General features: G+C 42.3%; 1 protein-coding gene across 3 annotated transcripts in view; it reads right to left on the bottom strand.

Annotated features, from left to right (window-relative positions):
- Positions 1 to 15,842, bottom strand: part of traf3ip2l (TRAF3 interacting protein 2-like) — a 39,393-nt gene that overhangs the window by 16,882 nt on the left and 6,669 nt on the right. The window contains exons 1-2 of one of the 3 annotated variants that reach the window (XM_088914779.1): positions 14,497 to 14,561; positions 5,254 to 5,351 (exon numbers count right to left, since the gene is read on the bottom strand). The exons of 1 other annotated variant lie outside the window; for it this stretch is intronic. In XM_088914779.1, the coding sequence (XP_088770905.1) occupies positions 5,254 to 5,351; positions 14,497 to 14,535 (137 nt within the window). In that variant the 5' untranslated portion in view covers positions 14,536 to 14,561. Of the gene's footprint in view, positions 1 to 5,253; positions 5,352 to 14,496; positions 14,562 to 15,842 lie in introns of those variants that run through there. One more of the 3 variants, XM_088914780.1, reaches the window with a different exon arrangement.

Below are 15,842 nucleotides of genomic sequence, written 5' to 3'. Positions count from 1 at the left end.
ATCAATAAAGTCTTGTCTTATCTATTTTTCCAGCCCGCAGATCATTTCCTTTATTTGTCACAGGGTGTGTCATGGTAAGAAATTAGGAACCTTTTGAGCCAAGGGCTAAAAATGGACTAGCCCAAATCTACTGAAGGGGTTACAGAGTGCCAGACTGTATCAGATAAACTTTAAGTATGAACACAATCCTCTCCATTTTCTTATCAGGTTCAATACCTCTTGTTTATGGGGGCTGTGACGTGCTCTGGAGCTCAGTGTCATGACACAATGTGCCAAGTCGGAAAAGGGTGTGTTCCGGTTGCTAATAAACTCTTGTCAGAGCTCTGGAAGGATTGTATCATCTCAAATAGGAAAACAATGTGTCAAAATGCACGTTAACCCTTTTTGCCCTTCCACCGATAAAGGGATCTCTCTTCCTACAGACAAAGTACAAAACAAAGGTGAAACCTGCTACTACTGTATCAACGTGTTCAAGTAGGGAGCTGTGTCAGCATGCGTAGGCTGCAAAGGAACAGGTAAAGGTTTATTCCATGCTGAAAGGAAAAGAAGAAGACCTGAAGAAGGCTCCACAGCCGAAAGAGTTGTGTCTCTTTTCTTCTCCTTTCTGCATTGTACAAATCTGTTCATTTACTATCAATTTGGCTATTCTTTTGCTCTAATGATTCTCAGTGCTGGGCGGCAGTGCACTGGTTAGCATTGCTATCTGCAGTGCTGGGGCCCTGGGTTCAATTCTGGACCTGGGGTTGCTGTCTGTGTGGAGTTTGTATGTTCTCCCCAAGCGTGCCCTGTGAGGGACTGGTGTGTGTGTTATACCTGTTGCTTGCTGGGATAGGAGCTTGCTCCCCCGAGACCCTGAATTGGATGAAGTGGTTAGAAAATGGAGGGATCTCAGTGTTAGCAGGATCCTTGTTTTACGTTTTATGATTATGTTTCCTGTGGAGGGGGGTCAGACTGAGTCCCCCCATCACGGCATGCGAACAGGTGTGAGGTGCGAACAATAGTGTCTCAGCTCTAAATATCTGTTATTAATTAAAAGTCGAGCTCCAAACCGCAGAAAACCAAACACATGGCACAGGATATTAACACTGATAAGGTAGTGGAGTAGCTGGTGTTAATACTGTTCTAACACATATTTGTTCATAGGTTTTATGATACATCACACAGCAGCTCTTTCAAACAGCCTGCCACATAACATGACATCTGTGTAACACACTGCTCCATTGACCCTACAGGATTGTAAAGAAAAAAAAAACATAAAAACCACCAGGCACAAAAGAATAGCTTCCCACCCAGGACCCATGAACATTAACCACAGACACAATAATCACACAGTGTTTCTCTTTAATTAATATCTAATCCCTACAGAACACACGATTCAGTCCCCCACCCTGTTGTAACATAAACATGAGTAAAATTAGTTCACTGAGGGCCTCCCAAGTGGCTCTGTTGCAAACAGGCTATTGAGCTCTTCGATCCTGGAGTTTCGTGTTTGAGCCTGCTTTATGCCACTAGCTGGCCGCACAGTTATCTTCATGCTGGCAAGGGTAGGGTGGTACTAGCTCATCAGGTCTCTCTCCGCTCTCAGTGACACAGGACCCACTTAGGCCTCTTGGGTACTATTAATGAATGACGCACTTCTCCTCCAATCAGCACTCAACCTCCAACATGGGGCGGTGACGCCTGTGATGTGTTAAAAGATGATTGGTTCAAAGGTGTTGCTCTGCCAGAGATCAGAAAACTGCTTACTGTTCCTAAATGCGCACCAAACTGTCCAGATAAAGACAGATAAAAAGATCATGCACATAAAAATAGTGTTCGAGCATTTATCTCCTTATAGCTTGGCTTTAAGTGTCTGAATTCAGGGAGGCCTTAAGAGCAAACAGATCCTGTATCTGCTCAATGCAAAAGCACAGCTGTGAAAATAGGAGCCAAATGGAACTTTCACCATCATACTAAATTTATACTTTTATTAATAACAATGAACACGCAAAGTTCCACATTAAACTAATTTAAGTATTATTAAATTATTATTATTATTATTATTATTATTATTATTATTATTAAGTATTAATTTACTTCGGACTTTAAGTACAACTCAAAGTCATGCCACTTGCAGAAGTTCTCAGATGACTCTGCAATTGTGGGATGTATCAAGGGTGGGCAGGAGGAGGAGTACAGAGGACTGGTCAGCAGCTTTGTGGAGTGGTGTGGGGTGAACCACTTGGAACTGAATGTTACAAAGACAAAGGAACTGGTGGTAGATTTCAGGAAGAAAAAGGTCAAACCTACTCCTGTCTACATCCATGGGAGTGGCGTGGAGATGGTGGACTCGTACAAGTACCTGGGAGTGCACATCGACGATAGACTGGAATGGTCTAAGAACATCGAGGCCATGTATAAGAAGGGACAGAGCCGACTCTACTTCTTGAGGAGGCTCAGGTCCTTCAATGTGTGTAGTAAGATGCTACACATGTTCTATCAGTCGGTGGTAGCGAGTGCCATTTTCTGCGCTGTGGTGTGCTGGGGCTCTGGGATTAGAGCAGTAGATTCCAAAAGGCTGAACAAGCTCATCAGGAGAGCAAGCTCTGTCATTGGGTCTGACCTGGACTCCTTGGAGGTAGTGGCTGAGAGGAGAATGATGTCCAAACTAGAGGCCATCATGGACAACTTCTCCCATCCCCTCTATGACAGGCTTGCAGGAATGAAGAGCACGTTCAGCAATAGACTGATTCATCCACGGTGCGACAGGGAGCGCTACAGGAGGTCATTCTTGCCGTCTGCCATAAGACTGTACAACGCATCCACCTTGCGTCTTGGCAGAGGCAACATCGACAGTGACCTGTTTCTGGACTAAACGCATCTACACATCTACTGCTACATCTGTTCTCTTTCTTTTTCTTTTTCTTTTTCCCGTTTACAACCACTTTTTGTGCAATATATGCCAGGGACCTGTGCAATACATTTATATTTATATCTATAGTTACATCTATATTTATATTCATATGTGTGATACGATTTTCTGTGTACTGTTCTGTTCTAGTTTGTTCTTGTGTGTCGGACTGTGAGTAACTCTTGTATTGTATTGTATGTATTGTACTATTATTATATAATTCGTTACACTGTAGCTGTGTTGTGTGTGTTAAGCTGCTGTTGCACTGCAATTTCCCTCACGGGATCAATAAAGTATCTATCTATCTATGTAAATTAATAAATGAAATATAGCAAAGGAGGAATGAACCAGATAGAAAAGGAGAAAGGAACCAGACTGCAAAAGATGGGTACAGTTCAGGAGAATGCCATCATGCCACTGCATTATGTAGAATAGCCAGACTAGCCAGAACCAGTGAAGCACCATCTACAGCTTCATGGGAACGATGAACTGTTTTTCTTCTAGTAGAAAAGATTGCTAAATAGTGGAGCAACATGTCTTACTGTTTAAGAAAGGAGAAGGAGGGAGGACGGGTTAAACTGAAAAGGAAATGTAATTCTAGACCCAAAAACCGACAGATTACAGCAATTTCTCACTAACTTTACCGTCAAGCTCCTCTGTGCGCTCTGCACCCCCACCGTGGCTGACCCGAGACACAGGCCGCACACTGTAGCTCTGTTTCACAAGCGCCTGTGTGTGTGCAACTGATGTTACAGAGCGTTGCGCAACCTAGCGCCGAGCTTCACCCCAAGCTGACAGAGAGAGCACTCTTGCTCTTGTTGGGCAAACAGGATAACACAAACTTACAAACCTGCAGGCCGGAAAATCAGCCAAATCCAAAGTAAACACAGCAGAGACAACTGGGGCAAAATCTACTGTAGGTGTGATTTCACTTTATTTTTTATAAATTTCTCCAAACAGGGTGACAGAAAAGTACACATACTATATTATTATTATTAGTAGTAGTAGTAGTAGTAGTAGTAGTAGTAGTAGTAGTGCCATAAGCCTATTTTAAATATATGGCTTTAAATATATGGCTCCTCCTTTTAAGTCTAATAAAAACCTTTAATTTCTAGATAGTAGGTGTATTTATGAGTATGCATTTATTTGTCCATGATCAGAAAACTGCTTATTTCTGGTAAGAACTGTACTGGAGTCCTATTTTTAAGGCTTTGCACAGTATCTATATACTTAAATTTAACTACTTAACTATAGTTAATAGCATAACTATTATCCACAACTATTTAAGGTGGAGAGAGGTACGTGTTCTTTTACCAGTCAATATTATGAACTATAGTTATGCAATTTGTTTTGGTAAAGATTCCAAACACCCTGAAACATGGTCTGTCAATATGTCCACCTTATTCTATACTAAATCACATTAAATCAATTTAAATTAGATATGTCAGCTGTCTGACAGCATTATATTTTAGAGTCATCAAACAAAAAACAAACCAGTCCAGACCTGCCTCTAGATCTAGTATTGTTTTTTCTGTACACTGTATGTTTAAACAACACTTAAGTACAATGGGTGGTTTTCTCCACATGCATAAATACTACTTAGTGTCAAAGAAAAGTTTTGTGTTCACTAAAGAGCACCTGGACAAATCCTCAAAACTACTGGAGGAAGGTTCTTGGGAATGATAAATCAGAACTGGAACTTTTTGGCCACAAAGAGAAAAGGTTTGTGTGTCAAAAGCCAAACTCTACTTTCCAAGAAGAACCTCATCCTAACTGTCAAGCATGCTGGTGGGGGGATCATGGTTTGGGGCTGCTTTTCTGACAGTGATCCTAAAAATACAAACAGATCCATAACAAAATACCTGAAGTAGAAGAAATTTCTCATTTTGGATTGGCAAGTCAAAGTCCGGACCTGAACCCCATTGAAATGTTCTGACAGAACCTGAAGCAAGCTGTTCATGCAAGAAAACCCTCAAATATCATCGACTTGAAATGATTCAGTGAGGTAGAATTGGCCAAAATTAATAAAAGTCAATGCAAGAGACTGATAAACAGTTACGGGACAGTTCTGGTTTAAGTCACTGCTGCTCCAGGAGGTGCCATCAGTTACTGAATCTACGGGCTTTCATATTTATTCACACAAGGATATTTACTGTTGGATCTTTCTGTAAATTAAATAACCCAAAAATCCTTCCAGAATAAAATATACAGGAATAGAGACCAACCTAAGGAATCTGCAAACTTTTTCTGGGCACTGTTTTCCTTAAAATCTCCCACCTTTGGAAATGAGACCTCCAGAGAGTAAAGACAGATTTGCGAGAAGACCGGTGCCGTCTCGGCAACAAAATGGACAAGGGGACTACCTTTCTGCTGTCCTCTGCTGAAGGGAGGGTAACATCATCATGGCCCACTGCACAGAAACCCTCACCGTCACCGTTACTCCCTGGGGACAGTCTGAGGCCTGCAACACACAGAAGGGCAGAACTGGCTGAAATCCATTTTTTCTCTCAGTTTTGGCACATGACACAGTTTAACCCTCTTGCAGTCCCTGCCCTGCACTTTCTCTGAGATGCTTCTGCTGGCACTGTAACGAGATCACGGTTCCGTCAGAGTGTTTACTAACAATAAGCAAAGGGATTTGCAACAGCAGTGGCTCTTGTTTCAGGTTCATGTTTCACACCAAAGGCTGGGTTTCCAGTGGATTCCAGTGTGAGGGATTTCACCATTAAGCAGGTGAAAGGTTAAGCAGTTAAGGTTTTCTTTCCTGGCTTGGAACAACACAGAAAGCAGAGCTCACAACACATCAGAGCAGTTGCTAGTTCTGGATTTCTTCCTCGGGACAGGAACCAAACACAAACCTGGACCTGACCCAAACCATTACACGCCAGAATGGAACCCAGTGCTTTTTGGTAGAAATCTGCAACGATTTCAATTTTTTCTTTGAGAAAATTCCTTTTTTTATGATTCCACAGCCTTTCAAATAGATGGTGCAGTATGATAAGCCCTTTCAAGCCCAAAATGTTTCTTCCAACCACAACATCACTGAGGGTAAGACTATCTGGGAAACAGAATGTACTCAAGAGAGCATAACAAGATAAACCCGACAGCAGGATAAAGAAACAATCAGTATGAGCTGAGTATGAGAAGAGTCGGAGCACAGCTGATACAGAACTGAGAACAGCAAGGTGGTCTGTCAAAAAGTCAAGAGCAGGATTGGAAACATGACGCTCAGCAGTTTCCAAAGAAAGGCTTCAGCCCCTAACACCCACAGAAGGAAGTAAAATATAAAAGCTTCCATTAATTACAGTTAAGTCCCACCAACCTACTTTACAATAGCACCTAGCATAGTGTAGATTGTAATGGACATGGCAGAAGTTTTCAAATGTTTTTTTTGGCATAATTCAACCAGGAACGCAAGTTTTGGGCATAAGGCCCTTCAGCAGAGTTTATAGCTTAGCAACACATCTTTTGTTTTTCTTTTTTTTTTTCCTCGTCTGTGAGCACTCGTTACCTGTGGTAATGGTCTGAGGGTTGTGTGGTGGAGCTTCGGTATTTATTGATGACACCAGAGTAGTTTCAAACTTACTCAAAGCAGGACTGATGAGGTGCATTTGTACTCCTCACTCAGAAAGAAGAATAAACAACAGTAATAAATATCCACTGCTGCCATAGAGTGGTGACACATTAAGGCAAGAAAGGACTTTCAAAATGCAGTCTAATGTGTTCTTAATTTCCTGCCATCATTGTCAGCCAGCCCCACATTCCCTGATCTTGAAGTCTCTTGTTGAGGCATGCAGAAACAGTCTGATGTATCAGTTGCATCCAAACATTTTCTGAGTTTACAGAAGATGATTTACACTGTATTCTGACAGTTTTACTAAGGGCTGTAACCATGTGTTCCTGACCGATCCCAGACACATTTCTCCATGGCATCCCAGTAGAAATCAATACTCGCTCTCATTCTAGCAATCAAACTCGCAGTCGATAGTGGACAAAGAGAATGGAAATCTCTTCAACAAGAAAAGTTGTGAGGTTGATGGTGTTGCTTTTGAGTCTCAGTTAAAAACTGCCACTGTCTCCAAAAAATAAAAACTGGATAGTCTAATCAAAGCCCTTTGGTTGTCTCATGCTTAATACTTGGTGTCATTCTTAACGAGTTAATCCACATTTTCCCCCTCCTTTCCAGCTCATTACTTTACTTTTACTATGGTACGTGACCATCAAGATGATGACTCGAGAGTTCGCCCCTCGCACGGTTTGATTTTTGCATGAGCCAGCGAGAAGGCAGGCTCTTGACCGACCGTATCCGCCTCAACTGTAAAATAGTGGCTAAAATTCCCGAATTCCATGAAAATGAAAAAAACAAATATCTCCCCTACCAAGCCTGTATGACTTTTGGCTAGCTGTGCACCTTAATGTTTTTGCATTGTCTGAAAGAAAAACAAGAACACATTTTATCCTGTTAGTGATTAAACCTTGTGAACATCTAGACAATGTTTATTAAGGAGCACAAAAACAGGAGAGGGGGCTGCCCAATCCAGTGCAAGTCATTTAAGACTAGGCAGTATGGATACGTCTTGCACTTAATTTATTGTTTAAAGGGAAAGTAATACTCAGTCATATTAAGGGAACTCAATCTCTTCAGCCTGGAAAAGAGGATTACAGGGGGAACTGATTTAGGCATTCCCAGTCCTGAATGTCAGTGACCTGGTCAGTACAGATGAGACCTTCTCAAGACCAGTATCAATACACATGGAAGGTGCAAATTAAGACAAGGATTATTCAGAATCCAGGACATGCTTCTGAACACAGAGAACTGTAGGAGTTCATAAACAACTCCTTAGCCATGATGTCAAATCTGACTCCCATGGGACTTTTAACAAGATCCTTGATGGAATCCTTATCAGTCAAACTATCACAATGTGTTTGTGTTTACACAGAAATGAAACAAGCTGATTTCACAAATAAACTCCAGACTGAGAACTCATAAGGTGGAAGGAGTTGGTATTCCTTTTTGCATTTCTGTTGGCAAAAGTAGTTTCCATATTTAAACACAGAGCCCTCAGTCTTTTACAATCGGACTGTACACTGAAGGACAGAGGTTGACTTGTTACCAGTAAGAACTGCTAATATGTTCCACTCACCCACCCATTTCATGTCACTTTTTTGTCTGCTCAATCTGTTTCCACAGACTTTCCCTCGTTCTCGGGGTTTTCTCTCAAGAAGGAATCTGGCTTCTGTGCGTCCACTGTATGTTCCAAATTTAAAGAGCTACATCTAACCTAAAAGTCAGATAACCTGGTTGTGTGAAAAAAGCCCCAGTCAGGCACACTTCCATGTGAGTCATACTGAGCCCATACCAAAGGATGCAGCTCTTGTCAGGAGTCTGACTGGCATAGGTAACATTGTGAAGCCTGGACTGGATCAGACTGCGAGGAACTGGGATTTCAATTGGCTGTAATACAGCTCTATAAGGAACGTGAACACATCATAGTCTAATTCCTTTCACAAAGAGGCAATTAGTCTGTTTCAAATGCCACCAATCAAAAAGTCGGTCTTCATTTCAAATTTCTCTACTTTTACACTTCACTTCAGCTAATCAATAATTGAGGGAATACAGTGATGTGATTTTGCCAACTCCTTTTGTTATGACTCGTAAAAGTTTTAAGTGCCTTTTAAGGTTTTTTTTTAATGAAGGATGTCATGAGCTGTCTCCAAAATTAATTTTGCATAATTCTTTCTGCTGAATCCTGTACAAGTGACACCTGAGAACTGCCTGTGTAAGATGACAAGCACTCTTCTTATGGTGAATGGGTTTCCATAGAAACGTGACCCACACTTTTAAAACTTGTCTGTTTTCCCATGACCCCAGACCAGTAATGTAAAAGTGTTCTACAGTTTCTCCCAGTTGATATTACTGCATTTCAGCAGGGGCTGCCATATTTTCTCCATGACACAGCTCAGTAATCTTTTTAAGAGTGGTGAAAGGAGTCAAATTTGTCAAATGTCAACCTGAATTTACTACACAAAACAAAAACAGAGCAATTTCTAATCCAGGACAGCTTTCGGTCAGAGATGAGACACGCTTTCTGTGAACCAACCTGACGGAACTCATCAGCAAGAATCGCAGATCGAAAATGAAGGCCATGAAAACGACCAGCCAAGAGGAAACAAGGTACTGGAGAAGACACCCACCACCTTTGCCACCGACAAAGCTTTATTTTTGCTCTTTAAAGGTCAGTTTTATAGCAACCCAATACATTTTCCAGTGGAGACAAAATACAGTGACATAATCTGTGACCCAGGCAGAAGGTGAAAGATGAAAAACTATCTGCACAGGAAGCTCACTTTCAAACACCCTCTCTCTTACGCACACACTGGGAGTACATCTGAAACTCTTGTCGTGCAGTGGCTCAGAAGCTGTGGTGTGACTACTAATTTCAATCAGACTCAGTAAAACACAGGACAGACGCCCCAATAAATGCTATGCGCACAGAAAAAATAAATTTGGGTTTAGGTATTGACTTTGATCATAAACTAATAAAATAATTGATTACACATTAAAAGCACTCATTTGCCATCTTCTCTTCATTCACACATTCTGATCTCGCCTACCATTGTTCTCATTGCCTCTCCCTACCTTCTTCCCTCCCTCCTCGTCTCCTTTCTCCAGGCTGTCTGTAACCCCCTGTTTCTTTCTTGCCCCTCAGGGTGGAATGAACCGCCGCCTGAAGCCCTTCAGAGCCCTGGTCAGGAGTCTCTGTTTAGACCAGAGGGATCTCCAGTGCAGGTTCTGGAAGACTAGGTGGGCCTGCTGCTTTTCAAGTCTCTTCAAAACACCACAAATTGAGAACCTTAGATATTCAATCACAGCACGTTGACTGTCAAGGGCGTGGTGATTTCAGAGAAATGAAACGTTTGGCACTGAATATTAAGCGGCTCTAAATTCTACTTTCTAAAACACAACAGCACACAAAAAAACGAACTCCCTTTAAACTGAAAAACCGTGCGGAGTTTTCTCAAAATGTTAGCCACTGTGGCTTTTAAGGGCGGCCCTGTTCTTTTACATTTCTCCATCCATCCTTTTTCTAACTGCTTCTCCCAATTCAGGGTCGCGGGGGAGCCGGAGCCTAACCTGGCAAGCAAAGGGCGCAAGACCGGGTACTTCCTGAATGGGGATGCCAGTTCACAGCAGGACAGACACAGCCACACACTCACTCACACCAGGGTTCATTTTTCCCAGGAGCCAACTAACCTACTGTACCAGTTTGTCTCTGGGGCATTTCCACTGTGAGAGGAAACCGGAGCACCTAGAGGAAACTCACGTGAACATGGGGAGCACATACAGTACAAACTCCACGCAAATAGCACCCCAGGTCCGGAACTGAATGCAGGACCCCAGCACTGTCAGACAGGTCGATGTTGATCCACAAGCTCAGAGTCAGTGGAGGAACCATGCCTGCAAATACAGAAGTGTCACCCCAGCTCCAGAACAGCGCAAGGACAAGAGGAGGACAGTGGCCCATCTAACCCATCGCTCAGGAAGCAGGAACACTGGAGCCGCACAGGCCCACTTACAGACAGAGAGTCTAGGATACACAAAACCAGAGCGCCTACCTAAGACTTGCTGCAAAACAAGAGCAGAACTTCTGCTCAGGTTCGAAAAGGTCTTTCGTATGTCCCATTCCCCTCTTCTTCCTTCTGTTTCTCTGCTCCCTAAAGCTTCTTAGTGAAAGAAGCTTTAAGGAGTAGAGAAACAGAAGGATCTAATAAGCTAAGAAGCATCTTTGTACCAGATGACGAGATTTCCTTCATCATCAGCCACGGACATTTCCAACCTGCCACAGTATTCAGAATAAAGTGGGGGAGGGGGGGGTTTTGCAAAGAAAAAAAAACTATTGTGTACAAAACACCGTTAAACATTTTCCACAGCGCATCAGCAGAAACGTGTTGAAGGCACATGGGTCATTTTCTCAAGGACAACTAAATGAGTGGTCGTGTTGGTGGGATGAAGTGATAGGCATCATTTTACTAGCTTGACATTAAAGGGGATATTCACCCTAAAAAGAAAAAAAAGTTGTAAAATGATTCAAGCAGCCTGGGTTCTACTCTGGTTCTGTAAATGACTCAGGAGAAAAAAAAACCCAAGCCACTGTTTTAAAGGGTAACCAGGCACTAAGCCCTGTTCACTCGTGGTTTTGACTGTAGCTTCCTCTGTGTGCTGACAGGTATCTGTGTAGATGATGAGGCATCAAAAGACAGAAAACCAGAAGCCAATGGAAAATCCCAGTGAATCTGTCCTGTATTGCAGAGTGAGAATCTGACTTATGTTTGTGACCGAGCCAGGTGTTAGAAGTTGATGACCACTGAACGGATTGTACTACAGAGAGAGAAGAAGCTGGGGCACATTGTTTCCAGAGTTAAAGACTGGGCTGCCTGTAGATATGGACAGACACAAAGAAAGCAGCAAACCAGGCTATCCTATTTGATTCCTTTGATGATGTTCTTTGAAGGATCTCAGGTGGGCATGGTTGGGCAACTTGCTCCACACTCCCACAACTACCCTTTGAGTACACAGAAGGGCCTCCCTCTTACTGTACATAACTTTAATGCAATGCCTTTTTTTAAAGGCTATCTGAAAAGCTGTCGTTGGCACTTGTCATTGTCGTTTGCGCTATTGTTATCACAGAAAGCCAGGTGAGATGCAGAAAATACAGAAAACGATTTTCACTTCTTTTCCTGATTATTTTGGTGATCTCTGAAGAGCCGCATGAAGGCAGCACCAGTATGTGAGCACAGCAAATCCTGCCACCAGAGACATTAGTAGAGTTATAGATCCGTTCATCCATTTTCCATCTGCTTTATCCATTACAGGACTGCAGGGGAGCTGGAGCTAGAGCTGGGCGATAATTCGATAACGATAATTATCGTGATATAATTTTCCTCGATATAATTTTAACAAATGTTTGATATATATGTTTATGCTTTGCGCATGATATGCGCATGTGCACAAAATACTGCGTGAGTGCGTGTGCGTGTTGCAGACCGAGCAGCTAACAGATTTGTTTAGTGTTTCTGCTGTTTGGCAAGTGTTTGTTGTGTTCTTAAAATAAAAAGTTGTTTAATTTACCAATTAACTGTCTGGTTTCTTCAACTTTCACTCAGGAGAAAAAATCTGCCTTTAAACTTGTAAGAAATAATGATTTGACATTTATTGTGATAATTATCGATATCGACTGATATGAACATTTTTATCGTGATAATGTTTTTGGCCATATCGCCCAGCCCTAGCTGGAGCCTATCCCAGAAAGCAATGGGCCCAAGGCAGGGTTCACCCTGGACAAGACAGTACATTATAAGGTACACACCAGACACAAACACCCACACACTCATACCAAGGCTGATTTTTCCAGAAGACAGGTACCCTACCAGTATGAACTGTGGGTGGAAACCAGAGCACATGGAGGAAACCTGCATGAACACAGGCAAAACAAACTCCACACAGACAGCATCCCAGGAACGGAACTGAAATCAGGGCCCCAGAGCTGAGAGGCAGTGCTGATAACCACTGCGCCACTGTGCCGCCCAGCTTACAAGACGTCCCAGTGAAATCAAAATCATTCCAGTTTGTAGGCTAAGTGTTTTAACTCAATCAGAAACAGCAAGTGTATTACATGATCTCAGCTATTCCGTCTCTTAAAATCATTTCCAGACATGCGAACGAAAAAAAGAGTCTAGCGACGTTGCAAAAAAACATTCCCTACCCCACAGTGAAACTATCCGTGCTGTCATGTATTTAGGACTATCTAAAATACTTGCTAGCTGAGAGGGAGGAAAAAATTCATGGTTGTTCCTAGCAAAGGCTCACTACTTTCTCTCTGGATTCAAGAGGCATTGTGGTTATTGGAACTGAAAGCCTTACAAAACCTTTCTGTATAAAACACGTTGCATCGGGGTGTAATGACACCAACGCAAGTACATCTGGGACTGAAACTAAAGCAGAAGCAATAATGTACACTCGAGGAATTTTTTTCACCATTGTTTAGCTCCTAATGTACATTTTCTGTCCTAAACAGCAGATTTCTTCATGAATAATGGGTGTGTGAACAGGAATCTCACAGCATTATGCTATTATTCACAGCATTCCCAGTGTACATTAGTGTGTATATTACAAACATCCAGTTTATCTACTCTTTAAATCTACTGTTGACAGACACACAAAATATCTATTCCACAGAGTTATTATACATGCTGTGGCAACACTGTGTTTGTATCCACCATTAATTAGGATTTCATAGATTCTGCTTATGCATTGGTGATCCAATGGTTTACTTTTCTGTTTATAATTGCATTATAATGCCAGCAGAATAAACATATTTTAGCCTCAACTTCTTTCACACTCCACTTGGTAATTAACCCAAATAATACTGAAAGTTGCTTTGGCGGAGGCGTCTCTCACAGTTGTTAAAAATAAGAAAGCGCAGATATGTCAATGAACAAAATGGGTGAAAGCAGTATACCAGTATAGCTCTCTCATTAAAAAAAAACATGTCTGACTCAGCAATCAATCAACAGTAAAGAAAAAGGACAGGTCAAATCAGGCACACCAGTGATTGTTATCATTTTTCATCCCCAAATAAAATCTGGCCAACATTTCCACCAAAGCTAATGAAACTATCAAAGCTACTGCTGCTATCAAACATCACTTTGACTACTTGACTCTGTACCTGTCCCCTCTGCTTTGATTTACATCCTTCAATAGCTCGACAGTTACATGGCATTAACCTGCTCCAGCTCTGCACCTGTGACTCACAGGAGAGTGGGAAACGGGCCCCCCTTAAGCTGCCAGTTATGTACAATTTAAAAACGCATTTAAACTGTAGGCCTGACGTCTCTGCCCAATAAATCAGCTGACTGCTTCTTGATCTGATGAAGCAGAAACTTTTCTGGGCATGTACGCAGGAGTTTCCTGATCTTCTGTGAGGCGGCACACACTCAGGTCTAGGGTGAAAACGCCTCCTGAAGTCTATGTAACACTTTAGGCTTGTGAGCCCACGCCTGCCTCCACCACAGTGCTTCGGTTTCACACCCGGGGATTGAATAACCGCAGGGCACCGAGCACTGCCACAACCCTGGGGTACACACGACACCCATTGGCACACACAGCTCCCCGCGCCCACCCTTCAGCTAATGCCAGAGCCACTCATTGATGAGAAGATGAAAAAAAACAGAAGTCCAGCCAGCACTGGGCGTGTGTACAGTACGTGTCATATTTCAGTCTAGTTTCATGCTGTTTCACCGACGCTACTGCTTCCAGGAAAGTGAAACTACAGGCTTTGTCCTGTCACCCCAGATGAATAAAGTGTTCTTTACTCATTCTCATCTCTGACAGACACACTGCGCACAGATTTGGCTCACAAGTTGGTCATAGTTCATATTCAAGGTACAGCGGCCCTATCTCCTGTATGAGAACTCTCCTTCTGAGTCTTCAACACAGGAGTAGACAAAAGGCCATCTGAGGTGCGTCGAGGACTTTGTTGTGGATTATGTCCTGTTAGTGTTAGTATTGTTTTCCAATTGTCTGCGGTCTGTCAGTGCACACTTACCTCCAGTCGCAGTAAGGCGGGACAGGGACAGCGGCCCATGGAGCACAGCCTGGCCCTCCTTGACCAATCTCTGTGACTGAACCACCGTGACCTCACTTCCTAGGAACCCATCCTGTTGATCATGTGGCAGCAAGAAGCTGGAATCCCACACACGGACATTTCTGACGTTTCCCGCACAGAAAGTATGGAAGCTTCAATGAGGACCACAAACCACTGACTCATATTCTGTCAGCGTTGTGTAGTGAGTAGTTTCAGAATACGCGCACTTTCTTTCATAACTTGGGGCATCTTTTTCACCACATGTTAATTGAGGCACTGCGTCTACTCAACACTTACAACTATTAACCTTTTCCTTCCCTTGTGGAAGTACAGTGAACAAAACACCTCCTCTTCAAAAACAAATACCCTTCCCATTACAAAACAACAAAACTCTGTATTAAAGCACAGAGCTTTGTCTTTGAGGAACCTTCACATTTATATTACACTGAATTATAAGGGGTATTATCTTACTATTATAGATCTTTTGCAAAAAAGTAAAAAGACAACTGTTGTCTTTTTTGCTGCTTGATTTAGGTTTTATTCTTTACTGTTTATTTTAACTTAATTTCTCTTAGCCCATCTTAAATTACTGTCTTTAAGACAGTATCCTCTTGATCTTCAATAGTAGTAGCAGAAATAGCACAACCACAGCTCAGAATTGAAAGAGTTTATCGAGGTGGAGGGTGGGAGACACAGAGAACAGCAGTCCATGAAATCAATCAGTGAAGCCTTGGAAATACTGTAAATGGCGCCTCAGTCCAAAACACAAAGAGGAGGCAAGAGACTCGCATTCACTCATCAGTGTACATAGCAAGTGTGCTGAAACAATAGGTCCATTTAAGCCAGCGAACATGAATTATTTGCCTATTGATTTGTTTAAACTTCTCTCTCTTTTTCAAAAACAAGCCTAAAGTAGCCCAACCATAATACCCGTTGTTGCATACCAAATATCATTAGAAAAAAACACCATGCTTTTAATCTGCTTTTATTTAAACCCGTTCTACAGGTTAGGACCTGAAACACCTGTGAAGGGTGTAAACTGACAGTGATGAACTAAGGGTTACTCATTAAACATTCTTCAAGAACCACAAGCATTTGAGCGCTCCCCAAGACCAGCCTCTCTTGTATCATGATGAAACTAAGTGATGGATTTCACAGACACACGCGAAAAAGAAAAAGAGATTTCCTGCGTGGATTAGCTACAGAGAAACCCACTGAACAAGACAGCCTCATCAATTCATAACCTGTCTTGTTGGTGTCTCATTCTTGGACAGTCACAAATTTCATTATTCAGAATCTTTAGGAAA

Source organism: Atractosteus spatula, chromosome 4 (genome assembly GCF_055471065.1).
Source record: "Atractosteus spatula isolate fAtrSpa1 chromosome 4, fAtrSpa1.hap1, whole genome shotgun sequence".
NCBI lineage: Eukaryota > Metazoa > Chordata > Actinopteri > Semionotiformes > Lepisosteidae > Atractosteus > Atractosteus spatula.
The sequence above is the reverse complement of the archived record's forward strand: the minus strand, read 5'-3'. Positions and strand labels throughout refer to the sequence as shown.